Source organism: Abramis brama (genome assembly GCF_963993115.1).
Source record: "Abramis brama genome assembly, chromosome: 6".
NCBI classification, from domain to species: domain Eukaryota; kingdom Metazoa; phylum Chordata; class Actinopteri; order Cypriniformes; family Leuciscidae; genus Abramis; species Abramis brama.
Window position 1 is genome coordinate 22,950,062 of NC_139968.1, and position 26,236 is coordinate 22,976,297.

At 38.0% G+C, this 26,236-nt stretch overlaps 1 protein-coding gene across 3 annotated transcripts in view; it reads left to right on the top strand.

The window, feature by feature from the left end:
* Window positions 1-26,236, top strand: part of cdc14ab (cell division cycle 14Ab) — a 41,305-nt gene continuing 15,069 nt past the window's right edge. For all 3 annotated transcript variants that reach the window (XM_084116512.1, XM_084116511.1, XM_084116513.1), the window contains exons 1-6: window positions 1-604; window positions 1,519-1,609; window positions 2,209-2,284; window positions 7,763-7,855; window positions 11,366-11,445; window positions 19,998-20,064. In XM_084116512.1, coding sequence (XP_083972638.1) covers window positions 508-604; window positions 1,519-1,609; window positions 2,209-2,284; window positions 7,763-7,855; window positions 11,366-11,445; window positions 19,998-20,064 — 504 coding nt within the window. In that variant the 5' untranslated portion in view covers window positions 1-507. The remainder of the gene's footprint in view (window positions 605-1,518; window positions 1,610-2,208; window positions 2,285-7,762; window positions 7,856-11,365; window positions 11,446-19,997; window positions 20,065-26,236) is intronic.

The following is a 26,236-nucleotide window of genomic DNA, read 5'->3' on the forward strand; positions in this document are numbered from 1 at the left end:
GATTGGACAGCGCCGCACCACGTGACGTCTCTTTAAGATCTTTCTTGACTGTCCGCGACCATGGCAAGGGAAAGATTTCCACCTAATGACCAGGGCAGAGTTACCATGCAAAGGCTCGCGACTCGTATCTGCCCAGTTTGAAGCGAAAACGGATATATAATACGACGAATGCTGGTTTGACGGCTCACGCGAGAGAAAAAAGACTCCAGTGCTGATCATTCACGTACTTTTACGCGGGATTCGCGATGCCGAAATGACGCACCTTGAGTTGTTTTAACAGTTGCAGATTTTTTCTTCACATTTTACGCGTGGTAGAATGCCACAAGATTCAAGTGCCTTATTTACACATTTCATTGGGTTTTTTTTGTTCTTGAGCCACTCGGAATATTTGCGCCATCATCAGTTAAGAGAGAAGTTGCATCGGTGAGAGGAAACGGAGTTTAAACCAGCAGTTACGTTAGTTTGTTTTTCCTTTAGAAGTAGCAGCGCCTCACTCGCGCTCCGTCGATGACTCTAGACAACTTAAAACATTCCGCGATACTCACAACCTTATTTAAAATGGCTGACGATTATGATTTAATAGGTGCTTCGGAGTTTATTAAAGGTAAGTATAAGCTTCAGAGGATTTTCTGAATAACTTTGATTCATTTGTGTTGCCATCATCAGATATGTAGATGGGTGTGTGTGTAAACCATTATCTGACACCAACTTTTCCTGTGTTGTTGTAGATATTTCTTATTAACTTATTATGTATTTGTTTGTTTTCAAATTATTTATTTTATATAATATTTGCGTGAAAAATGCTTTATTGAAACATATTTTTTAGTTTTTAACTAACTTTTATATATAAATTCATATAGGTAATGCATCAACCCTGTTACCATGAACACTATTTCCAAATATTTTAACTTTTTTACTAAAATGAAATTCAAAACTTTATTATGACAGCATCTCATTGAAGACAAGTGTCTCATCTTTTTTTAATAGAGGACATTCTTAAATAGTCAACCCTGTTAACTTGATTTTGTAAAGGCTGATTATTGAAAATGTATATGTATTGTAATATTATAGTATATTACTAATAAACACTTTGTAGTGTCCTCAAGCACGACTCGAAATGGCTAAAAACCGTCAACACTGTTATTCTGCTTCATACAAGTTACTTATATTGAATTTGTCAATTGGCACAATGCAGTTTACACCTTTATCTGGTAACATGTAAATTCACTCACTTCATTTAATGACCCATGTGGATTAGATTTGTGGAGATACCTATTTTTGTCAAATCTGGTGAGAAATAACTTTGGAATAACTAAAGTTCAAGTAATGTGATAATTCACATCTCGTTTTTTAATGTATTTAAAGCTACAGTCCATTGGATAAGTCCATTGTTTCACACGATTAAGCCCAAGCCAATAATCCGATGATAAAACCTTATCTCTGAAGAGTATTAATAGTTGTTTTATAACTGTGCCAGCTTGTTTAATTGACCATGTGTATTTTTTTCTCTTTTTTCAGATCGACTCTATTTTGCAACCTTAAGGAGTAAGCCGAAAAGCACTGCAAATACGCATTACTTTAGCACGGATGAGGAGTTTGTGTACGAAAAGTGAGTTTTCCCTCCCTCAGTCATCTTTCAAAGCCAAAACCCCCAGCAGGCGAGAAATGGTTCCACAGTCTGTTACATAACTCTTTAATCAAATGCATCCTTAAGTTGCATTTTTATCTCCAGTGTTCCATAATGGACCTGTCAATCTTTAATTTAGAATTTCCGGATGTGGCGGGATTAGTGAAAAATGCAACTGATGTTCATCACATCATTTGGACAGATCATTTGGACAGAAAACAGTTTTTGAGACTGACTTCTAAAGATGAAATATGGTCTGTTTTGAGGGCCCATCTTCTTATAATTGCAAAATATAATGTCCAGATACAAAAAAGTACAACTTTATTATTTATGTTTGAAATTACAAGAATGATTTCACCATATCCAAAAGAGACAACAACTTTTTGTCTATCTATGTCAGTTTAACACCTACAGTGGCTTGTTTCTTGGTGTTTGGGCCCCAGATGGAGTACAGTCAGAGGCCCCGGGGCCCCATTAGCCGGAGCCATAGTTAGCTTCTCAAATAAATGTATGAATTATTTTCTTCATTAAACAATGAAGTTTCATGATATTGTTCTTTTTTTTCTTTTCTTTTTTTTTAGCTTTTATGCCGATTTTGGACCCCTCAACCTTGCAATGCTGTACAGATACTGCTGTAAACTCAGCAAAAAGCTCAAGGTGAGTCAAACACCTGCTTGATTTATTACGTTCCTCCTGAAGAATGTGCAGTATGTAGCTATAACAATTGAAAAAAATCTGAGGAATTTGCACTCACACCCCCTTCGGTGGATATTTTGGGCTGTCCGATGTGCTGACGTTTCCTTTGTTTGTAATGTGGGATGGGAATTTAAACTTAATGATACAGCATTGAACTTCAGCTACAGTTAGAAAACATTCCATTCAGCCCTCACTTTATCAAGTCATCAGCTCGTTTTATGCCATGTCTGTAAGGCAAAACCGCGTGTGCTCATTTTAAATAAAAGCGACTTTGACCAGAGACTCAATAGGATATATCACATGCGTCTTTAGCCATGTGCCTCCTGTCTTTTTTAGTCTTTGACTCACCTGTCCTGGCATTTTAATGTGGACCGAGAGTGTCTCCTGAGACCACCGGATGTTCTTGCCTCAGGGCCTTTATACAGATCAGCAGTTCAGGCTATGAAGAGATTTATTCTTTATGGAATATTTCTGGTTTGGTACATTTGCGTAATGCTGATTACCACAAAAAATGATTTCCATTTGTCCCTACTCTTCTTCTTAAAAAAAAAAAAGAGAGGGCAAAAAATAAAGATTACAACTAGCTTACAATGTAAATGAATGAGAATTTGTAAACAATAAAATACTGTTTCAATAGTTAAGACCTAAACAACAACAAGCCCTAAATAAAGTGTTAATATAAAATAATCACTAACCTTTTCTGTGTGGAGTTATCTAATTTTACAACTTTGTTGCCATGACAAAGCAAGTAAACCCTACAATGACTGTAAAAACGATTTAAACTGTTTTACAGCTAAAAAAAAAGACAGGTTTTAACAGAACAATTAATAGAAGTGCTTTGATAAAATCAAAAGCTTCACATTTCTGCTTTTAAATGCTCCAAAAATTGGCCAAAAGTTAAGTTTCTCACTTCCATTTTTGCTTTTTTTTTTTAAAGAAAAGAGGGACAAGTTGAAATTACTTTTTGTCGTAATTAACATTGTCGGTTGCACTTGACTTGTACTGAACCCAAACTATTCCTTTAATCCACAATTATACTATATAAAACCAGTCATTGAATTAAATTAATGTCAGATGGACATTGGCACGTTGCGATACACCAATAAACTGCTTAGTAGTCTTAGTAGTAAACTTCAAGTCTTTAAGTTCAGTCTTTATCCAGTGGTTTAGTAAGTAGTCATTTAGGGGCTGTTTACACCTGGCCACTTCATGCGTTTTCTCAGATCGGATAGCTATCTGATTTATCAAAACGATTCCATTTACACCTGGTCACATAAATGTGATTTTGCGAAACGGATTTAAATCCGATCTTCAATTCCCGCGCTATATGCAGATTTAATGGAGTGCACGTCACTGAAAGCAACAGATATGAGCTGCATTTTATTGATCATCAGCTAAAATTTCAAAATCGAAGACCGCAATAAGAGAGCGGCAACAGCCCTGGTAAGATCATTTCGTTTCTTTACTTTTAATGATGATGATTGTGTGTTAAGCGTCTGCGACTTACTTTCACTTTGATTTACGATAAGCACGTTGGCTTAATGAATATATGCTCAGCTTCTCATCTGCGGTGATGCGTGTTCCAGTAGCGTCGTCATATCTGGCTATAACATTACATATAGCCTATAACACGCTCTCACACGTTTATTTTTAGCATTTTTGTGAGGTACAATTTACATATGTGGTTTCAACAACCAGATGCGTTTACACTTGTCCAGTTTCGTCTGGAATGCGGCCCAGACCACCTCCTGAAGTGGTTTGAGCGATCGGATTCAAATCCGTCTCGAATGCGTTTCGGAGGGCATTTACACCTGGTCTCTTCACGATCAGATAGCTATCCGATCTGAGAAAACGCATGAAGTGGCCAGGTGTAAACAGCCCCTTAGTTGTCGCTTTTATCTAAATGCTATTCAGGGACAATCTTCATTCAGGGACAATCATTCACAATCTTGACAAAGTGTAGCCAAGGGTTAAGTTAAGTGCCTTGCACAGTGGTGGATCTTGTTCACTTTGGGGATTGAAACAGTCACCTTCCGGTCACCACTTATCCACTAGGCCAAAGTTTCACTATTCAAGTCCAACTTTTTCTTGCAATTGTCATGGAACTTAACAGGATATCAGCAAGGTATTCATCGATCTCTGTGCTCACGGCCTGCTGAGAAAGTGAGTTTCTTGTTATGTAACCATTCTTGATCTCTAAGGCCTGATCCTCGCTTCTATCAGATGCAAACAAATGTTGGGATTAGACGTGACCTTTTTCCCGTATCCAGACTTTAGCAGCAGCCACTGGCATTGGCCTTGCCATATGGTTCATGCCTGTCCTAAGGATTTATGGAGGAGGATTAGATGTTCGAGGACTGCTCTTCATGCATCAGTTGTGATGGGGAGGGGCATGGGATCCTTCCCAATCTATCAACTCCCAAATTTTCCATTCGATTGCAAATATAGACACTTTTTAAAGGGTGATGTTAGGTTGGGGGCAAGTTGCAGTAGGTACTTACTTTGGGTTTTTACTAGTTGCTTTCCAAAACCTAGTGAGCTGCCTTGCTTGCTACTACCTACATAGGCAGCTACCTTCTAAGGTAGCATCTTAACTGGAATGAAACCCCATGGTGACTAATTTGGAACACTACATAGGCGGAACCTCAATGTGCCTCTCAAAACGATTTACATGAGCGTTTTGCTAAGCTAACAGCACAATGTTTGCTAGCAATATTCTGTTTTTTTAAATTAGAATATTTTTCAACATTCGAATTCAATAAGTGCACTTATTATTAACATTTCTTTTGTTCGCTATCTTAGTTTTTTTAACTTTCCGAAATGCATTCTGTTATTACCTTCTTCACTAAGGATATTTGTGGTTCTACCATACCTTATATATTTTGTCTAATGTGTCTTCAGTAGTCCATTCCAACCACCTACCTTTTGGAAAAAGTACCTTTGTCTAGATGTGCAGTCTAGTTAGGAAGCTCGGTTGGTTTTGGAACTTAGATACAATATTCTTCTCTTTTAGCAGAGTTTAGAAATGTAGTTGTTGAGTTTCATCAGCTTTCAGGAACATAAAACGGTTAACTCGACTCAACGCCAACTTTAGTTTCCAATTAACCTATATTGAGAGGTCAGCAAAGAGGACGAAGCCCCAAAGCACACAAGAAGTTTATAGTGTCCATGTAGAGATTGATTCTGCTGACATGTCCATTGTCCTCTTTAAGCATCTGTCTAAGGTAAAGGAAGGTGTTTGAATAATCAACCATTTTATCTTTGTGTTTGTTCTGTGTTTCTGAAGCTGGCAAGGTGTAGTTCTCTCATGTGTTCATGTTGTGGAATGTTAAAGGTAAAGTCCCGTGGTAAAGGCATGATGTGTTTTCTTCCTAACCACTTTCACTACGTCCACACCCATCCAACCACATGTGAATGTCTCTGCCTGTTTCTAATTTACAAGTTGTTTCCTTAGAGATAACATTTTTTTTTCTAATGTCACTGGTTTTGGGCCTGCATGATTGGTTGTAGGCTGCAGGAACCACATAGTAGCAGAAGGGAAGCTTTGGTAGTATCTGTTCTAGTAATATCTGGTTCTCATCAGATCAGCTTTCTAGCATTGCTGAGCAGAGCTTTTGAAATCTCAAGTTGGTGTTTTTGATGCACAATCTGATTAAAAAAACCAAAACGCTGTCAATCTTGAGAGTTTTTGAGTTGTTCAAACTAGCATAACCACCTCCTGCATGTGGATGTTGCTATTTTAAAAGAAAATGACCTTGCTGGGTGATTGTTAACCTTGTTTTGCCTGGAAAGTAAAAAGGGTTCAACTCTGTGAGAACAGATGACCTGTTTGAGAATGGCTAGAGAAAGGAAAAAGATCTTCAAACTAGTTGACATTCGATATTGTTTTGCTTATCGAATTAACTTGAAAGGTTTCAACCCTGTTGCTATGACTCTAAAAAGATTATCTCTATATTTTCACTTTCCAAACTAGTTTGCATTCAATATTGTTTTGCTTATTGAGTTGCCTCGGAAAGATGAAAGGGTTCAACCCTGTTACTATGACTCTGTGAGAAAACGTGACCTCCTAGATCTTCACTTGACTTTCAGTGTTGTCTTGCTTATTGATTCAACATGGAAAGATAAAAGGCTTCAACCCTGTTACTATGACTCTGAGAAAAGAAGACCTCTATCTTCACTTTCCAAACTAGTTTGCATTTAATATTGTTTTGCTTATTGATTTACCTTGAAAAGATTAAATAGTTCAACCCTGTTACTATGACTCTGTGAGAAAAGATGACCTCTAGATCTTCACTTGGAATTTCAGTGTTGTCTTGGTTATTGATTAAACTTGGATGAAAAAGAGGTTTAAAGAGGTTCTCCTGTTAAAAAGGTTGAGCTCTCAGCTTATAGAGCTTTGGAAAATTCCTTTTCTTAGTTTTGCCTTCGGTGTATATCTCTTTTTCTTTGGGGGTGGATTGTAGGTGGACAAGTCTGAATCCTCATTTGTTGTCCCGGCAGTTTGATTTCACTGTTATTCCACCCCAGACAAAGTTTTACTCTGCAGCATGTGGAGTGGCACAGGAACAGATGCTTTGAGGGCTTTTCAGTTCAGCTCAGATCTAGCACAGATTATTCTGAAGCTTTTGGTGTGTGCCTGTACATGAGTTGCTTTTTAGTAGCTACACGCTGCCTCTCGCGTGCACATTTTGGCTCACCTGCAGCAACTCCCTTTGCGTTACTGCAGCAGCTGGGGCAGATGTGGGAACATCTGTCTCCAAATTCCCTCATGTTAAAGACACTCAATTGAGTTATCCAGAATACACCTCAAGCTAGTTTAAGCAGGAAAAAATGTGTTTTTAAGTGTGTGGAATTTGTTGGTACTGAGATATCCACTAATGAGATTCTCACAACCTGTTTCCCTAACATCTAACCAGTCATTTTAACTGTAAATGGGTTTGAAGTGACTTTTACATTAACCAAGATTTAAATTTTTAATTAAGACAAACCAACAAGTTTAACGCTTGATGCAGTTCTCTTTTTCCGTCATGTTCACATAACAAAAAAGAAGTTTGATGCAGTGATTGATAATTTTGTTTTTTATAATAGCATTTTAAAGAAGTCTTTATATAATTTATATTGAGTTTCTTTCTAAATACTGTTTTAATGAAAACCATGTTGAATGATTGATTTTTTTTTGTTCTGTTTCTTTAAAATGTCATTTAATGAAAACTTTAATGATTGATGTAAATGTTGTTTTTATATGTAAACTTACTGGAAAGTAACTGTTGATCTTTTTAATTTATCTTATGCAATTTGTAATTCATTTTCATACATTTTTCTGTAATTTAAACTACATTGAACAGTTGATGTAATGCAAGCCATCTAAAATAAATTGCATATTTGAAATGTTTTCTTGTACTTTGCTTGCAGTGTAATGGATTTGTTTTTTGTTTCCAGTCGTTTACACTGACCAGAAAGAGGATTGTTCACTACACCAGCTTTGACCAGCGCAAAAGGGCTAACGCTGCTGTGCTCATTGGTGCTTATGCTGTGAGTATCCCATCTCTTTCTGTCCTCCTGTCTTCCTCTGGCGTTAATTACTTTCGCCTGTCTCGAGGATTCATGCCCAGGACGGAATCTGTCATGACCCTGCAAATTAGCCGCTCAGCTGTTTCCATCAAAAAAATCAACAATCCTCCCACATCACAGCATCGACAGCAAATTCGTATGTAGTATGAAGTCTTCTCGGATGTTTGCCAGTGTCCTCATTCCAGCCTCCCCCTCAGAGAGAGCGACAGACTGCTGACTGACTGGTACATCCCCCGTGTTGTGGCAGCACAATGACTACGTCCTTGACTTACTCGCGTGCCAGTTTGTCCTGTTCCAATGCATTCATTCATCTATCCCACCACGTACACAGTGGCCATTGTGAAACGCCATGATTGAACAAGCGATGCCAGCCGATTGCGCCATTGGGCATCTCCACTTTTCCTGTTCCTAGCGCTCTCATGGAATGACTTCGATCCGGGCAGATTTATTACTTAGATGGCACCGTTAGCTTTGTAAAAGTCACAGCTGCCAGCTATAATGTGGGTCAGTGCCATTCTGATAATGTAAATGACTCCACAGTGTCTGAGCTCTCTAAAGGGTCACGGCACCATTTTTCTGCAGATATTTTAATCCTCTTTTTAATAGCATGCACTTACTCGAGTATATTCAGTTTATTTGTGCTGATTTGTACTGACAAAGCAGCTACTGTCTCACAATGACATAAGCCCTGGGAGATAAGAACGCTTCTTTCCTCATGAATATTGATGAGTCCTAAATGGCAACACGGAAAGGAAGTGTTATGAGAGATACTTTCCTTCAAAAGAAGCCACTGTTAACTTGTTCCTTCTAGATCTGTAATTTGAAATAATAGAGAACTGAAAAGGGTGATGGTGTTATACAATATCAGCATCCTTTTTTTTTTTTTTTTCTTATCCTGGGCTATCCAAAGAGGGGGGATCTGATGTTCCCTTGCTTCCCATTGGACGAGGGCCATGACGAGTTATAATCTGGCTTTTTGTATAATCTGATTTTGGACTGTTGTGATGCAATGGCTGCATGCCACCATAAATCCTGTGTTGGATGTTATATTTGTATATATTATTTTCACTTATATTTTTTGGTTCCCTATCTACAGAGACTATATAGCTACATTCACACTGCTGTTAATTGTGTCCAAAATGTGATCCCCCCCCCCCCCATCCCCCCCAATTCTTTATTTATTTTGAATTTATTTTAAATAAATTAAATGTATATATTATTGACACTATTTAATCATTAAGATTGTGAATGTTAATGCAAAAACTAATGGATATTTTCTTCTTTCCTTGCAAACCTGGTCTTTGCAATTCTAATTATCTTGCAAATGCCTCTCAAAGTTGGTGTACTTCCTCAAAATCTGTCTACTAGGAATGGTCACATTTACCCTTTCAGTCTAAATTTAGTCTGAACCTTGATCCTGGTCTTAATTTAGTTGTCTTAAATGGAAACTCATTTTAGCTACCTTCATAAAACCCAACCTCTGGAGACTGCTGTCAAATCATGCGGATTCTCTACTGTAATGTGCTCAAGATGGATGTTTTAGATGATTCTCTCATATACTACTGTGATCATTTCCAAACTGCACAAAACCGTTGTTTCTTCTCAGCGTGGGCTTGCCTATCACTCTTTGCGTGCATGGATGTGCTGTCAATGTAAATTGTCTTTCTACTTGCAGTGAATCTTCTGTAAGTAGGTTTTTATTGATCCAGGCTTGTGTGGGATGTGCGTTTCTGGCAAGTGCAGATGTTTGCTGCTGATCTGCCCTACAGTAGATGACCCAGTTTTATCATATGAAGGAGATTATTGGTTGAACAGCTGGGGCCAAGATCTTCCATCGTTTCTCTGGGTCACATGGGACAGTAGGGCGCAACACAAACAAACAAGTGCTGACCCTTCTCTTGGGACTGAACTTAATCTCCTGAACTGTTCAGCTAATTGTTTGTTGGTGCATATTTCATGAGCTTGTTCAGAAATGATACAGCTCTGGCCTCCTGTTGAACAAATACAGCCTTCACAAACAGTCAATTGAACTCTCTCCTAGTTTGTCTTTTATGTTGTCAAGTACTGGAGAGCTTAAGATTAGTTCATGCAAAAAATATGCATTTACGTTGTTCCCAACCTGTGTGACTGACTTCCTTCTGTGGAACAAAAAGAAGATATTTTGAAGAGTCTGCAGGTTGCTCTTTTCCATACAATCACAATAAATGAGGACTAAGGCTACCAAGTTTTATAAGAAGTGCCAAAAAAGTATCACAAAGTGGTCTATTCTATATATGAATATATTATAATTATTAATTATTATAATTATTATATTATACATTTTTACCGGATTTTTTTTTGTTTTTCATTTCCCACTCGTTTAGGTTTGTTTCATTCAGTAAATCTCTTTTTTATACTTATGTTTTTCATTCTTGTTCTATTCTGAATATTGTTACATTTACAGGGTAACTATAAACTATTTTACATGTATTTCTGAATGTAATAGTAAAATGTGATTTGGACACTGCAACTTATCCATTTATTTAATTGTTTTTAAATCTCAACAGTCCAATTTTGACTTATTTTCCGGAAAATACGGTAGTTATTTACAGAAAATCACATTTGCAAGTAGCAAAATGTCAGATTTGTGAATAAATCATTCTTGTGAGTCAAATCTTTTCAATTAATCAATTGGTGCAGTTTATAAAATTAGTCTGAATGATTTTGCAAATGGAATAGAAAATATTCAGTGAATATTTAATATTTTAATATTTTAATTATTGTTTGCATGTTTGAAGCGCGAAAATTAGTTTCCATTTATTGTATTTGCATAGAAAAGAGCAATTAGCACAACCTTCAAAATTTCTTAATTTGTCTTCCACATCCAAAATAATGAGTATGGCAGTAAATTACATAATTTTTTTTAGACTGAACTATCCCCTTTTCTGTATTTTATGCATGTTGGACAGCATTGAGGTTCACATGCGTTTCTTTTTCTTGTTGGCACTTCCCTGCTGCATTCTGACACCAAGCCACAGAAATGTTTAAGGAGTGAGCAGAGATCTTATTATAGAGCTCTTTCTCTCTGTGATGTCAAGAGGGATTGGCATGGATGAAGGGAATAGATGACCGCTAAAACTCGTCACTTCAGCAAGTCTGTGTTTGTGACTGCCGCACTGTGCCGTGACAAGTCGTCCCAACTTAAGAAGGGCCCCATTGTGCTGAGCCACAGCATCTCATCTGTGTGACACATTCTGCCTAAACATCACTTTCCTGAAAGTACATTTGTGTATTTGAACATGTACAGACATGGATAGGAAAAACGCATGAGTAGGCAGTTGGGAACTAATATTTAGATTTTATTTCAATTACAGGAAACTATTTTTATTAGTTTTAGTTAACGCTGGTGTTAAAGTCTATAAAATGAATTCCAAGCATTACCATTTAGCTGCTTTTCTAGTGCACTAATGTCATTTCGTGTTCCTGTTTCAGGTGATTTACCTGAAGAAAACACCAGAGGAAGCCTACAGAGCCCTGATTTCAGGCTCCAATGCCTCATATCTTCCCTTCAGGTAAGACGGCCTCATATCCACTTCATCTGCAACATGGGAATTTACTTGGCTATGTGTAGTTCTCCTTAAAAAAAAAAGCCAGTTGTTTCCAAAACTAAGCTTATGTATATTGACTCCCACTTTCCTCTCCCTCTCTTATCGCACATTGCGTTCTAATCTGATTTTGCATGAAATATATTCTTTTCCCAGATAAATAAACAGGGAAAGTGGAAAAACAGCATGGCCATTTTTTTTGCAAGTCATGAAGCCGACATCTATATCGTGATGCTCATAATTGCAGCAGGGTTAGATTTATATTGCTCCTACCGGTTGACATCTCTGTCTATTAGTTTGGGATTACGGAGTCTAGCCGGGGTCAGCGCACTCATGTAATCCCTTCTCTTGAACTGAATTCTGGACTCGGTTCAAAACTGTTGCAAAGGACAGGAGCTGACCACCATACATAAGGCTGGGTGCCCTTAAGTATGAGGAAACCCTTCTGTGGCAGGTTCTAGACTGGTAATCTGCTATGTCTGATTTGTGAATGAGTCAAAGGGAAGATTTTGTTGTGAATGGGGTCTTCTTGTTGAGTAATGGTGCACAACAGTAACCTTCCAATAAATAAGTCTCCACACTTAGTGCGAGTCTGTGTTTCCTGTCACACTATATGCAAGACGCAAGTTGTGGATTTGTGCCTGTGAGACTGTGGTTCTGTTATTTCACCACCTGCTAAGATCCGGGACACACCAAGCCGACTAGCGGCGATGAATGCTGACTGTGTTGTCGCCTTTCCTCGGCTGCATCTCGGACAAAAAGCTGCGCTTGAACACACCAAAAGCACTTAAGGCGAGTGTGTGTTCTGCGCCTGCGTGTAAGTAAATATGCCTATATCAGCAGATATCAATAGTCTAAAAAAGAAACTGAAACTAGGACTGCAGATAAACAAGCGCTTGCTTACCATTTTGAATACCAATCACGCTGATTACTTCGTTCCTCGATCTTCGTTACAATCGGCTCATGTTATTATGAAAATATTTGTGCATTTGATGGCTCAGGTAAGATGATGTAAACAGCCTTCTATCTGTACCATCTTGACTTTGTTCACTTTCATCACTTTCGCTTTTATTCTTGTGCACTGACTCATTCGCTAAGCCAATCAGTGTTCTCTCTCTCACCGACTGCCCGACGCCGATTCAACATGCTGAAAAAACTAAGTCTAACTTGGTCTGTCCTGGTCTTTAGATGCCAGTTGTGGCTCCAAGCTGTTTCCTAAAATGACAAGGAATTCCCATGGAGATATTATTGCCTTCTCCTAAAACACTGTCCTTCTTCTTTTAAAACAAATTCTCAAAATTATTTATTATTACCATGTAGTTAGTATTCTGGGCTAGTCAATCCTCTTGGCTGTTTGTGGCCACCAGATGAGATTTGAGTGGCCCTGTCCTTCCTATTCACTGACCCAGAAACACAAAAGTCTTAAAGTTCACCCAGTCCAAGCACATAGCTGCAGATTCTGTTATGCATGCATATATAATGATGGACAACAAGAAAGGCAGGGTGACCCTTGGCCTCATCGAACAGAAATGCTCATTGTTGTAGTGGACTCTCGTTGGCTAATGATTCAGGGCTGTACACTGAATAGTGAAGAGGCCTGCATTTTCTGAATCTGAGATCTTCAGTGCAGTCCCACAATGCTTTTAGCCAAGGGTTTTATAAATGTATGGAACAGGCCATATACCTACTTTCTGAGATGTGCTGTAAGTGCTTCTGGTATAGATTAGCTCTGGCCTTCAAACAGTTTGGAAACGTCAGTCACTGGATGCTAACAGGAAACAGCAGATTTGTTTTTACTGTGCAGTTATTAGTGCTTTTCCCAGAAGGCCAAAATCCCCCTTTGCTCTTCTTCAGAACACATACTTTCATACTTGTCATCAAGGGAAAACCTTTTACTCATTGACCATCATTGGTCTGTGAAACAATTTGAACTACTAAAGAAAGAATTACATTTATTCATTGGTGTGTTTATTAGTCAACACACCTATTGTTTTTTCCCCCTCGTTGTGGGCATTAGTTCTTGCAAATGCTCTTGTGCAGTTTACTTCTTGAGAGATTAACCTTTAACACTTCTTTTTTGAGTAACAGTTAAGCTATTCTCAAAAAATGTTGACGTTCTGAATTATAAAAAGTTTGTTTTGAATTCATTTAAATTTTTCTCATTTAAAAATAAGTATTTATTAAATATATATAGCATTTATTCAGTGTTTATCTTGAGGTGTGCAAAATGATTTCATTTTATTAAATAAAATGTTTGCTTATGAAATTATGCCTTGTATATGTTATTTTCGTCACTGAAAAGGCAAGGCACTTATTAATCACTTAGTCATCACGATTATTTTAAGTTTTTAAGATTTATAAAACCATAACTGCTCCTTGGGCTGGTCTACACTTGTAGGGAAGCAATTATTTACTGTATCTTCCCTATTATGTTTAATGTTCAGTGGCATCTAGGACAACCATTATTCCATATTTCAGTTAGTTTTGTTGTGCTTATTGGATACCTGAAATTGTAACATGGACGGTACACTTGTTTTATAGACCTGGTTATGGCAGGATTTTGATATGTGGTAAAGTAAAAGCTTAAATTACTAAGACTCAAGACACATCGGTCTACTGGTCCCCAAAACCATTAATTGAGTATGAAATCCTGCGGTATGTTTAGTAGTCGTGCCTCTTATGGCACTTCTTCCACTCTGTTTGCCGTCCTGTCCATCTTGAAGGTTGATTGGACCCTTGTTTCTCCACAAAGATGTGATTGTTAGCAGCAGTGTAGCTGCGCAAGGGAAGAAAAGCGCTTTGTCAGTGTGCCCCCCACTTGGCTGCTGTAGCCATGCAACTCGTGGAGACAAACAGTGCGACATGGTTATGTAATGCTTAGCAATTGGTTAATTCAGAAAGTAAATAGTTGTTGTTTATGAGAGGGAACGGGGTTCCTGATGGGAAACAATGAATGGGCCATACCATTCAATAAAGGGAAGCTGTGTGTGAGACCCATGTTTGAGTACCAGAGGAAGAAACTACAAGAAGTTGTTGGATGAAAAGGTATGTGTAATTCTGAAAATAATAACATGTTGCACCTACTGCTATGAAGTGCTACAAAGTTCATCTGAAAGGATCTCTTCAGTTACATTTTACTTGTTCCAGGCTTGAATGGATTTTGGTTGTCTACTATTTTTAACTGTGAACCTGACCTTTGGCTGATCTATTCTGGATCATTGTGGCTAGAAAGTATGGTTTTGATCCATCTTGCGTAAGCAAATGCTTGCTGTCCGACCAAAATATCTGCACATTGATCTTGGTTGCAGAGTAGTTTCCCACACCAAGTCCTACATAGAAAGAAACTTGCATAATCAACAAGTATCCACCCAATAATGCAATGCACAACATGACCTAAAGTTGTCTTCAAGCAATATATTTTTAGAACGACATTTGAAGTAACTTGAAAATTCAAGTTCAACTGGTGTGGGTTTGTTGTTCAGGTTTGGAGACTGTGCTCTAGTGCCCCGGATGGAGAGCTTCAGTCCTAGATGAATAGTTTAGACCTTGACATTGCTCACCCATTATGTAAGAACAGTGAAGAATTTTTCCCTGTCTGCCCAAATATTTGGTAATTCTAAGAGAAAAGCAGTGGCAGTCTCACAGAGGAAGTTAGCAAGTTCCACTCTGCCCTGTGCGGCAAGATCTAGTAGTTTTAATTGTCGATTTGAACTGATCTTGTAGGCCCAACTAATGTAGGTAGTGTGTAGGCCCAACTAATCTAGATGAGCGGGGGGGGGGGATTCTCTTGAATGAGAATCAAGAAAGAAGCCACTAGATATCAACTAAAGTGGATTTTCAGAGGGAAACAAATAAATTAAATTGACTTTAGAATTCACAAAATGACAGTTAATTGCATTAACATGCAATGTAATGCCTATGAAAAAACATGTTAATGTGTTACATTAACAATGCATCTCTATTTAGTTTTTCACCGATGTCTAGGGGTTTACAGTTACACCAGGCCACTTCATGCGTTTTCTCAGATCGGATTGCTTTCTGATTTATCAGAACAATTCCATTTACACCTGGTTACATAAATGTGTTTTTTTTGCGAATATAAATCCGATCTTCAATTCCCGCTATATAGGGCTGGGACGGTATGGATTTTTTCTTACCGCGGTTGAAAAGCAAGAAATTCCCGCGGTATTGCGGTAAACCGCTTTAAACCTCAACCCCCCAGTTTTTTTTTTTTCTGCGACGTTGCGGCTGGAACAACAAACAAAGTGTGTCAATGATAATCTCAGGTAGTGTTTATGTGCTTTATTTAATGTTAAAAGCATGCAATGTGACTTTGAATATCGTTTAGTGCTCCAGCTTTGTAGCTGTAAAAGCAACAATGGATAATTCACCTCAGATCTTGAAATTAAACAAATGGAAACAAGAACGTTCAAACTGTGAACATGTGTATTCTTTGACAAATATTGTTTTAGTAACTCATAGCCTATGTATTTTTAATAATGTTTAAATGGTGTAATATTTGTGAATTTGATTATGTAGCCTACTTATCCATTTTCTTGCAAGTGGCGTCAAGATTACTCTCTGGTGCTGTGCACTTGCCGCGACTCCGCGAGGGTTGACAAATGCGGTCTTCACGTGAGAGAATTGTGTTAAATAAGCACGTGCAATTAAAAGCTGAGGTCCTGCTTTTACTTTTTTTATTTATTTACGGTGCGGCTTGGACGCGGCGTCCGTCGAAAATAGACTAGGCGCCTATCTTTAGCGAAGCGGCGCGGAGAGACGCTTCTGAAACGCGCCGCGTCGTGGCTGTTGTAAACACAAGCATTGACTAGAGTGGGCGCGATCAGCTTCGGTAGCCGCGTCGCAGCCGTAACGTGCCACAGAGTGTAAATAAGGGGTTATAGTCAATAGCCTACGAATGGAATGTTATTATGTGTCATGAAACAACTTGCAAACTTGCGAAAGGTCGGATTTGCTCCATCTTTTGATAAGTTTTGTTTAGAAAACCTTGAATCCATGTAAGACACAATGTTATTAGACACAATCCATGTCATTAGAATCAATGAATCCATGTCATTAGACACAACGTGAACACATAAGGCCAGTGTTTATTTATTTATTTATTTATTTATTTTATTTATTTATTTTTTTGCGGTGATGACGGTGACGAGCTCAGACCCGCGGTAGGCGTCACGTGACCGCGGTATTGCGGTAATGCGGTAACCGTCCCAGCCCTACCGCTATATGCAGATTTAATGGAGTGCACGTCACCGAAAGCACCAGTTATAAGATGCATTATTTTATTGATCATCAGCTAAAATTTCTGGTAAGATCATTTCGTTTCTTTACATTTAATGAAGATGATTGTGTGTTAAGCGTCAGCGACTTACTTTCACTTTGATTTGCGATAGTTTGCACGTTGGCTTGATGAATAGATGCTCAGCTTCTCATCTGCGGCGATGCGTGTTGCAGTAGCGTCGTCATATCTGACTATAACATGACATATAGCCTATAACACGCTCTCGCATGTTTATTTTTTAATAAACTGTATTCAACAACATATAAAAATGAAATAATCTTTAGAGTAATTTGATAAAGCCGCAGCCATCATTACCAAGCGCAAACCATTGACAGTGAATGAAACGAAGCAAACTTAGCCTACAGGCTGTAGTGTGACATGCGTTAACCAATGGTGTAAACATAATCATAGATGACGCGCCACGGGTTTTTATTTAAAAGAAAGAACGTAGCTTATGTTTGTATATAGGTCTAGGCAATTTATATTCACAATACTTAATAACTAATATTATTTTATTGCATTTGTATTAGTTGTTTGAAGAGTTAAAAAAAAAATCGGTCGGTCTTAACGCAAGTTTACAACCAGCAAGTCGGTCGGACTAAAAGGGAAAAAATAATAATAATTGGGTCGGTACTAAATTGACAGGGTCGGTCGGGTTACAGCAAACAAGAATATTTTTAAGGATGGCCTGAAGAATGCTTAAATAATATAGTCTTTTGGCTCTCATTGAGGATCTCCACCCAGTTCTCTACAAGGAAGGGTGGGTTTCCTGTTTCTTTTTTTTTTTTTTTACAGTTTCACCACTGCATGTGTTTGCCAAATTTAAACTAAACTCATGTATTCATTCCTCATTCGATCACTGTCACATTTCCCCATCAAGACCTTGCATAAAATCCTGTCAAGTCCGTTTTTCCACCAGTGCTAGGATCGACCTAGGAAATCCAATCAGAGTTCTTCCCTTGGGCTTTCATTGCCCTTTTATTTCTTCTTTCAGCTCTTGGTCCGCTAAGCTCTATCTGTCTTGCCAAGTTGCGGTGCATGCTGAAAGCTTTTAGACTTAATAAATCATATTTAAATCATGAAGTTACCCAGCCTACTAAGACTCAGAGGAACTTTGACCTGAAACGATTACAGAGGCCACTGCCTTGGCTGTAAATCTGTATTTGCTATAACAAATCATGTCCACGGTGATGATTACGTAACGACACTAATGTGCTACTTCAGGTTTTGGCATCTGTAAGCTTGTCCTGCTTTGCTCCTCTACAGTGCTTGCCCAGGACACACCCTGTGCTTAACAGCTCTGCTTATCCCAGCCTTTTAAACCCAGCCTAAGACTGTATATGCAGATTTATATGCGAATGCTGTGACCAACCCCCTGTCCGATACCTTCTTTGTTTGAGAAACTAATTACGGTTGATGCATTCCGTGAGATAGAATTGTCTGACTTGCCCCTTATAGGAACAGCTCTTGAGCCTGTATAATTGCTTGTTTAGCCAAAACTGTCCATCTAATTGTCTAGTCAATGGATTTAAGTTCTGGGCTGATAACCGAAAGTTCCAGATCCCACAAGGGGCAAAACCAATGTGCCCTTGTGCAAGGCACTTGACCTTTTGGCTACTCTGTGGTGGGACTTTCATTGTAATGTATTGCAAGTTTTGAAAACATCTACTAAATGACTAATTACTAGATGATGGGCTGTTTTTGAATGAGGTTTGTCTAATTCCTGGCCTCCAGTAACGGAGGTGAGACATTACATAATCCTCAGGATGTTAGTCTATAATTGGTGCCAGTGAGCTGCTGTTTCTACAGCCAAATCGATTGGCACAACATTTCTCTGTACTGTGGAAAGGAAGATGAATGAGCCTCTGGCTGGTGGGAAAGTCTCCAGCTGTTTTTGGATGCTGTTGTCGGTATATGGTACATATAATTGTGTGAACAAAATACATTTTTCTTCAAAGCTCTGTTGGAAACTTGCCTGGGTTTTCTCCTTGTCTCCATTTTTTTAAATACATTTTTATAACATAACATGACATTGTTTTCTTAGTGTTTTTCTCTTCATGTTTGAGTTGGTGGTGGTGTAGCCTAGTGGTGGTTAAACATCTGTGCTGGTACCATCACTGTTTTTCCTTGAGCAAGGTACTCTCAATATTCCCCTTTAGAAGAAAACTGGGGTTAAGTTATAATGGAAATCAGGACAATAACAATTAACATGAAATCGTGCTTAAACCGATTTGGCTGATTGCGATCATGAAATTTTATTTTTTTATGCGCAGCTTTATACGTGCTGTTTAGTTTTGATTAATCATGCAGCACTAATGGAAATGTTACTTTGAAAGCCATTCATGGCACCAACATTTAACCACAGTGTTTTGAAGAAATCAGCCTACTAATGGCGTACTTATCAAGTCCATTTTAATAATTTCTTTTGTGGTTACCCTGAAGTAGTGGACCAATACACAAGATCTTATGCCCTCTTCTGGGAGTTATGAGCATGCATGTGTGATATGTGGTGAAGTACGTGTTGTATGTGTGGGTGAATGGAGCATGATACTTTCCATTGAGGCACACTGGGAGACTAATGAAAGGATCCCAGCAGAACACTGACCCACTTTTTATGCAACCCAGCCTGCATCATAAACAGCAAATTAAGTGCATGCATAATGCAAAACTCAATTTAAGTAGGCACAAAGAGCCTTGACGTGCGTTAGGAAAGGGTTTGTGCATTGGGTATTTTATTTCAACCCTCTCTTCCCTTGACCCAGTGACATTATTTTAGGTATACAAACAAACCTAAATTGGACTTCCTCATATACGTGATCAAAACAGGCTGGTTCATGACGTTGATTTCGCCTTGACCCTGGAGATGTAACCCATCGTGTTGTTGGAGATCCACATCTGCAAGGTTTTCTTTCTTTGAGAACACAGGCGACAAAAGCCAACACAGTCTCGCATGTCGCTTTACCTTCTCTCCCACATCCAAACACAAAGGCCCTGACCCAGTTACTTGTATTCATGGGCAGGTTATGGTTTACTCTGGATGAAAGCTGCAGAGCCGAGAGCTGCAGTTTAAAATCAGTGTCTGTGTTCCTGTTTCTTTCCACATAACATGACTTTATGTTCCTGTTTATATTCTTGTGGGTGTTTATTTTTTATTGTTAGATTGTATCTTGTGTGAATACACACACGCAATTTTAACATGCTGCCTTTTTTTCTCTTACAGGGATGCTTCATTTGGGAATTGCACATACAATCTGACGGTTCTTGACTCCTTGCAAGGCATTAGGAAGGTGAGATATGTACTGTAGTACTATGTAAATGTTTTAATGTCACCACTGAATATTTACCATACTATATGTAAAATTAAAGAATATATTGTTATTTCTTCAAATATTATTAAATAATATATTAATAATAATTTCCAAATTTGTGGAAATTATTATTATTTAAAAATTGATGAACTATAATTTATTTTTTAATATCTAATGCACATGTATCAGTCTGTATGATGATTTTGCAGCTTACATTAGCAGGAAACATTTGGTTTTAAGAGTTTCAGCACCATCCAGGATTATACCCATAGATACTGATTGTCTACTTAATCCTTCTTGGACAGCCAGTGTAAGACTAGAAACCTGTACATTAGGCAAAGAACATTTGTGTCTACGTGTTTTGAAAAAGTGCTTCAGGGATGTTATTTTGCTGATGGCTTATATAACACAACAGGTCTCTTCACTTTGAGCCACAGTGGCAATGAATCTCCTCAGCCCCCTATTGTGCAGTATTTTTCTCTGACTGTTTATCTGTTGGTATGAGAGTGGGTTAGCTAAACGCATGAATGATTTTACTTTTTGTGTCTTTTTTCAAATAGGCAGCTTTTTTTTTTTTTTTTGGTGTTCCCCACTCAAATCCATTTTGTTTTGTATTCACTACAGCAAAAAACCACATTAAATATTTACAAACCCAATTCAAACCACATCTATATGCGTTTTGAAATCCAGTTACAATCTGACTTTTGTACACTATCAGTCAGAAGTTTGGGGTTAATCAGATTTTTAAAGAAATCAATACTTTTTTTACATAAAGATGCATTAAATTGATCAAAAGCGACCGTAAATTCTTTTGAAATCACTGTTTCCACAAATGTATGAAGCAGCAACAGTTTTCAACATTTATAGTAATATGAAATGTTTCTTTAGAAAGTAGTAGGGCTGCACAATGGATCAAATTTCTAATCGCAATAACGATTACGAAATCCACGATTACTTAATCGTTCAAAGATCACAATTATAAAAAAAGTCCACTTACGTTATTCTGCATGCTTAAGAGGTGTGTTTAGAGCATGTCACGTTGTGAAAGGCGAATCACGTCTACTTCAGAGAACCCAGCACTACCAGTGACGTAGGTGCACGCTGATTGGTCGAACATACGCGAAACGCTGGTACCCGCCATTTTTAAAAAGCCGTGTACGCGGCTTTTTAAAAATGGCGGGTACCGACGTTATATTTACTCAAAACACTAACTCTACGAACATGAAAAACAGTGGTGGACCTCTCAACCTTTACACTAAGGAGAAAATCCAACGCAACTTTGAGGGGACCAAGCCAGACATGATTATGTATTTCTGCTCAGCTAGCGACATTGGGCATCAACCACACAGCAAACGCTAATACTTTTTCATATACGGTCTACTTTGTATAATACAGGGTACCCGCGGGGTCTTAAAAGCATTGAAAAAGTCTTAAATTTGATAATCTCAAATGAAGGCCTTAAAAGCCTTGAATTTGGTATACAAAGTCTTGGATTTCGTTACAAAAGTCTTCGATTTTTTGCCTTTTCTATGATTAAGTTCATACCGTAACAAAATTAACTGTTACTAATGTAGACTAATTAAAAATTAGTCGCGTAACGTTGAGTGCACCTCGCGCTCCACGTCATAGCAGAACGCGCGAAAGTGTGCGCACCCGTTACGATGGTTACTAAGCAGAGCTTTTCTGTTAAAATAACATGTTTTCTACCCGGTCTTTTCAGTAGTATCTGGCCACAACCATCCACGCGCGCTCTCTCTACATTGTTGAAGAAGCGCGGATGATCTGAAAACACAGACAAGCTGGAGTTCAGCGATCTTCATTTGAGATTTTCTACTTAAATTAAAGTGTCATTCAGTCGGTCTGTGTTCTGTCACGAGCCGCTTGCGCTGTTTGTGCGACTAAATCTGCGATCAAAATGCAGGCTGATATACAGCAAATATTGTCCCTTAATGGAAAGATGTGGAAGAGTTGGGGTACCAGGGGGTACGGCACTCTAAAAAATTGGAGAACTAAGGAAAAGGGATATGTAGAATTGCACAAGTGCTACTGCTAAAGAGTGCAATGCCAATACAGCCTGTTAGCTTAATTTTAATTTCTCATAAGCTTAATTGAATTGGCCTAGAGAGAATAATTATGACATTTTCTGTCTAAAGACTACATATAAAATAGCTACAAAAATTAAAGTTACTGCAGTTTGACTAAAAGTAATGACTAAAAGTTGACAAAAATGCAAACACATTTCGTCAACTAAAACTATGAAAGGCAGAATGACTCAAATGTGACTAAGACCAACAAGCATTTTCGTCGATGAAAGATGAAGAGTAGGACTAAATCAAAAATGGCTGCCAAAATTAACATTGGCCTACACACGTGCGCGCTACAACGCTGTTGCGTATATATTAAATATGACTTATTATTTAAATAAAATGTTTTATTTAATTCAAGTAGTCTACTTGTACATAATTATTTTTTAGGGTTTAAAATGTATACAGATTTGACATTTTCCCCTCATACTTCTGTCGGAATTGGTACGAAGTTGGCATTGAATTTCATTTGAAATGGTATTAAAAAGGTCTTAAAAAGCCTTGAATTTAAGTTGAAGGATCCTGGGGGTACCCTGTAATAGTTCTAACTAATAACATATTAGACAAGACTGTTAAACAGATCGTAAACTAATGAATATGGAGAATGGGAGTGCTGTATGCTTAGGCTCTGCCGTTCTCAGCGCCGTCAAAAATAAAAGTCACAACAACAAGCATGGCCTACATCACTTCAGAGTTCCTACTGGTGGTGCGAATGCAACCAGGAAAACGGCCCTAGGGGAACATTAGTTCTCGGGGAACCACCCTGATGTCTAGTTCCTTTAACTAAGTTCCTAGAACTACCCGGTGTGAAAGCCCCTAATATTATACCATGTATATTTTTACTTTTGTTATTTTTTTTATTTAAAGTAACCAAACGAATGTATAGTTGACATTCGAGGCTTAATGCTATAGAAAAGCAATTAAAGTTTTTCAGGAAGAGTGTTTTCAGCTTGTTTTTTATTTTTATATAGAAATATGGCATGCAGTTGCTTCAAACAATGGTATAAAGCTATTCAAAACATTCAATGTAAATTAATAATAGCAAATAATTACAATATTAAGGGAATGATCGACAATTATGATTTCTGTCATTATCGTGCAGCCCTAGCAACTAGTAAGCATGATTTCTGAAGGATCATGTGATAATGAAGACTGGAGGGAATGGCTGCTGACAATTCAGCTTTGCCATCACAGGAATAAATTATTGGAAAATTACAAAATTGTCTGGAACTGTCTGAATATTCTCTTTTTCTTAAAATAGTGAACTGAGACATTTAAAAAAACACCTGGCCTTTATAATGAATATTATTCATGATTGCAGTTCGGAAAGGAAGCAATTCTAGGCTCTCTCAGAGCAAACAGCATTGCATAATAAGAAGTTTCTATTACAGTTCTTTACTCAAAGTTGTTAAACTGGCTTCTAGGTAAATGGCGCTCACGTGAGTTTGTCAGTCACGTCTGTTTTAGGAGTATCTCAGCAACAGCCCAATACGTCTGCAGGTATCGATGTGTCTCCAGTTTGACGTGCCGGAAAGACTCGTTGAGCACAGAAAGTGAATTCTTACATGCTTGCTATTCAAAAACATTCTTCACGCCGCTTAAACTCTCTGGAATGTCTTTTTGTTTAGCCTGCGTCAGAAAAAATAGCAGCATCCTTCGAACGCAAACCCATCCCTCCATTGCTTATGTTGTTTATTTAAATCGCACGCTCAAAGAAGAATTGATTTTAAGTGTAAATGGTTCATTTAGATTTTATAAAATGTTATAAAAATGTTAATAAACATGAATTAAAATAATCGAATATTTAAAATCATCCCCTTTAAAACGTTAAGACTGCATGACTAGTTAAAACGTCGAAACTGGACATGCAGACATTGCATCCTGTGCTCTGCTGTTAAGATTGTAGTTGTTGCTTTGAGACAGATGTATGCGACACTTTTATCATTGCCTCCCCGGCTCTAATTAACAGCCATGTTTTAACAGCTCCTTAATTGCATGAGTCACACGGCATCTGTGACTGTGATAAACACTGAAGCCTGATAATGATCAAATCACCACTGCTTCCTCTCTCCAAGCTGCCAAAGGGGAGTTAATGCCCTATTTGTCGACATGAGAGCAGTTAATTTGTTTTTGTTAGTTATTTGGGTTTATCTAATGGGTAAACATCTGGGCTGGTAACCAAAGTGTTTCGGTTCAAACATCCGCAGAGAGCAATTTTCTCAAGTTAACACAAAATACAAATTTACCATGTTTTTACTGGGTGGCAATTGTGACTTTATTTCTGTATTTCTTGTAATTGCGGCTTTATATTTCACAAGGTGATTTCGTTACTCACAATTTCTGACTTTCTCTTGCAAATTTGCTCCTCGTAATTGCGAATTAATATAAAAAAATTACAACATTGTGAGATATAAAGACACAATTACGAAAAACTAATTTGCAAGAGAAAAACTTGAGTAATTGAAATCACGTTGTGAGAAAGTTGCGATTACAGGAAATATAAAGTCGTAATTATTTCTAGTAATTGCGACTGTTTCTACAATTACTACATTGTTTCTCACAATATCGCAATTTTTGAATATTAAGTCGCAGTTATGATTGGAAAAATGTGCCAATTGTGAGAATCAAAGCAGTAATTGTGAGAAATGGTCGCAATTACACGAAATAATTATGACTTTTTTTTCTATTTCTTGTAATTTCGACTTTATCTCACAATGTGATGTGTATATATTTTTTTCTTTTGTAAATTTATTTCTCGTAATTGTGACTATATAATATTGCAATGTTTGGATATAGTCAAGTTGTGAGATGAAGTCGCAATTGAGGAAAATGTTGCTAATTGTCAGAAACGTAAGCAAAAAGTCAAAATTGCAAGAAAAGTTTAACTTTTCTCGTAACTGTGAGATGTTACATTGTAAAAAAAGTCACAATTACGACTTTCTTGCTTTAAATTCTATATATAATATGTAACTACTCCGTCTTAAACATTCGGCCAATGACACCAAAACATGTTAACCATCAGCCATGTTGGGCATTGTTTTAGGCTATTGTTTGTAAGCTAACCAGGTTTTATTCTCAAGCTTTTAACCAAAGGGATTTCTAAGACGACAACATTTACATCATTTTGACAGCGACAATCCTCCCTGGAGCATCACAGGGCCAAGTATATCGATCAAGTATGACGTTCGCTTGTAGATTACCAGCCCACTACACTCCACCATTACCATTGCAAGGGTAAAATTAGGAAACTGGAGATTTTGGTGGTGTTGGCAGTAATTAAGAGCAGCTCATCCACACCATCCATTGACACTGCAGAAGAGGATTTCTGCTGTAAGCTCTTTGTCCAGTCAGCTGCAGAGGGGAGGAGGGCGGCTGGGCTCATTCGATTAAACCTGACCAAGAACAAGTTGCATAACCTCAGACTTAGAGCGAGACGGCTGGCTGTATCAGGTGCGCACACATCTGTCAGTGCACTCAGATGGAGTAAACGGACACAGTTGTACGTCTACACGTGTAGACTTCGCCGTGACTTGTTTGTGTTAGAGAGATGCAACGTTTCATACCTGAACGCGCTCAGCTGATTGGTCCATTAGAGCGTGCAGCTTTGCCAGCTTGTGATAATCACTCACCCGCTGTGCCCTCTCTCAGCACTGATTAGGTTTTGATTGACAGGTTCAACCCTGCAGCTCAGGACAGCATGTTCCACGGTCGGATGGTTTCAGTGACAGTCTTTCAGTGGTCTGTTTTCATCCAGCTTTGGAAAGGTGGACTGAATATTACATTTATCCACAGACCACCCATGCCACTTTTTTTGAGGTCATGTGACCATCCAAATCCGAATCTTCTATTGTAATCCACACAACATAATGAGGAGGGGACATATCAGAGTTCAAAAGAGGACAAATTGTTGGTGCGTATCTCTTTGGCTCAGTCTTTGCTTTCGTCTGATACTGCATTTATATAGCAGTATAAAGTCCAGTACTACTGCTGTATTAGTTATTAATAAAGTGAATAAGAGAGAAAAAAAGACTTGGTGCACCTTTTAACCAGTTTTCTGGTAGCCAACT